Source organism: Sapajus apella, unplaced genomic scaffold (assembly GCF_009761245.1).
Source record: "Sapajus apella isolate SASKATOON/1434 unplaced genomic scaffold, GSC_monkey_1.0 scaffold8974, whole genome shotgun sequence".
Lineage (NCBI taxonomy): Eukaryota > Metazoa > Chordata > Mammalia > Primates > Cebidae > Sapajus > Sapajus apella.
In genome coordinates, this window is record NW_022445895.1 from 1 (window position 1) to 1841 (window position 1841).

The window sequence follows — 1841 nt, forward strand, 5'->3', positions numbered from 1 at the left end:
CAGTCAGCCTCTCTCCCAGTCTACCCAGAGAAGCCCCTTCCCCATGGAAAGACGAAGTCCTGCCTGCAGAGCCAGCAGGCCCAGCCCCCACAGCGCTGTCTGATCGCTGCTTTCCAGCTCACCCCCACACTCACTCCTGAGAGCCCGGCCTCCGGCTTCAGCCCTCCAGCCTCTGTTCCCTAGTAAGTGCCTTCCATGTCTGCCTCTCACCCCAGGCCCCAGGGACCCAGACCCAGGGGGAGACGGGCGTTCCAGCTGGTGTGGCTGGGAGCTGCAAACCTGTCCTCCTGGTGGGCCCAGGGTCCCTCTAGCTTGTGGAGCCCCCACGCTGGGGTGCTGCCTGCCCATCTCTCTCCCAGGGAGCCCCAACCCCTTTTGGGCCCAGAGACTCCAGCCGGCTCTGTGCTGACCCTCCCGTTCCACCCAGCCCTGGCCTCAGCAGCGACCACTCCTGCCTCCACTCTCTGAGCTTTGCATGTTCCACTAACCCCGGGCAGGCGGCAGGTGGAGGTGTCAGGCTGCCGGCACCTCTGCAAGGGCAGAACACTAACCTGACCGTGGGCGGGGCCTTGTGGCATCCTCCCCCAATAAAAGCAGTTCCAACCTTAAAAAATATATATATATATGTATATATATACATATATATATGTGTATATATATATGTATATATATGTATATATATACGTGTGTGTGTATATATATATATGTGTGTGTGTGTGTGTGTGTGTGTGTGTATATATATATATATATATATGTTAATATTATGTTCCACCCCATTATAAAGGTGGAATTCTCCTTGGTACTGTTGCTGCAGCTGGAATGCTTGCAGGTTTTATTACAACGTTATCATTGACGAAAAAGAAAAGCCCTGAATGGTTCAATAAGGGAAGTATGGCCACGGCTGCTTTACCGGAGAGCGGGTCTTCCCTTGCCTTACGAGCTCTGGGCTGGGGCTCACTGTATCCTTGGTGTGGGGTTGGTGTAATTAGCTTCGCAGTCTGGAAAGCTTTAGGAGTTCACAGTATGAAAGAATTTCGAAGTAAAATGCAATCAATATTTCCAGCAATTCCTAAGAACTCCGAATCGGCTGTTGAGTGGGAAGAAACATTGAAATCCAAATGAGATGAGCATGAATGAATTTCAAAATGCTTGTTACAGAAAGGGGTGGCTCTGGAGACACCATGACAGCAAAGGGACTGGGACTGATTTCTCCCCAGGAATATGGCAGATCTCAGACTGAACCACGCGCTGGATAGCGTTCAGCCTCCTCATCACAGGAGAGTATGTGTGTGTGTCTTGGGGAGGGTAACATTTTCTCATAGTTAAGAAGACTTTACAAATAGTAATTACAGGGATAACTTCCTTATGTGGAGGGGATCCCAGAGGAAATAATTCTGTTTGTAACAGTTGAACAAAGTTTCAGTTGAACCAAGTTTCAGTTGAACCAAGTTTCATACCTAAAAAAAGTTTATAATAAAAGTATGATAAAAAAAAAAGTAACTTAAGTAACTTGCTCAATACTACATAGCTGGTAAGCAGCTTTTTTTTTTTTTAATGTAAAACAAAACGTTTATTCACAAAAAACTTCCATTCGGGAAATATTTATGGTACTGAAAATTTTAATTTAGCACAAAATGACCTTGGCTATTACTATAAAAATAAATAACAGTTTAACACATTTAATAAACAGACTTTATATGGAAATAATTTTATGACTTGTAGCAAGTTAAAGTTTATCTTAAAAAGTTCTGTTTTAGGTTTGCAAAGCAAACAATCATTAAGTGATTTAAGAGCCTATGGTAATAATGATTTAAATAAAAATAAATGCTAATCCAAAGATT

The 1841-nt window shown here is 44.2% G+C and overlaps 1 protein-coding gene across 1 annotated transcript; it reads left to right on the forward strand.

The window, feature by feature from the left end:
• Window positions 1–784: 784 nt before the first annotated feature.
• LOC116548267 (transmembrane protein 242) lies at window positions 785–1122 on the forward strand (the record flags this gene model as incomplete). The annotated part of the gene is made up of 1 exon (XM_032273814.1): window positions 785–1122. A coding segment is annotated over one exon (338 nt), but the record flags the coding sequence as incomplete, so codon positions are not given.
• Between the last annotated feature and the right edge of the window lie 719 nt (window positions 1123–1841).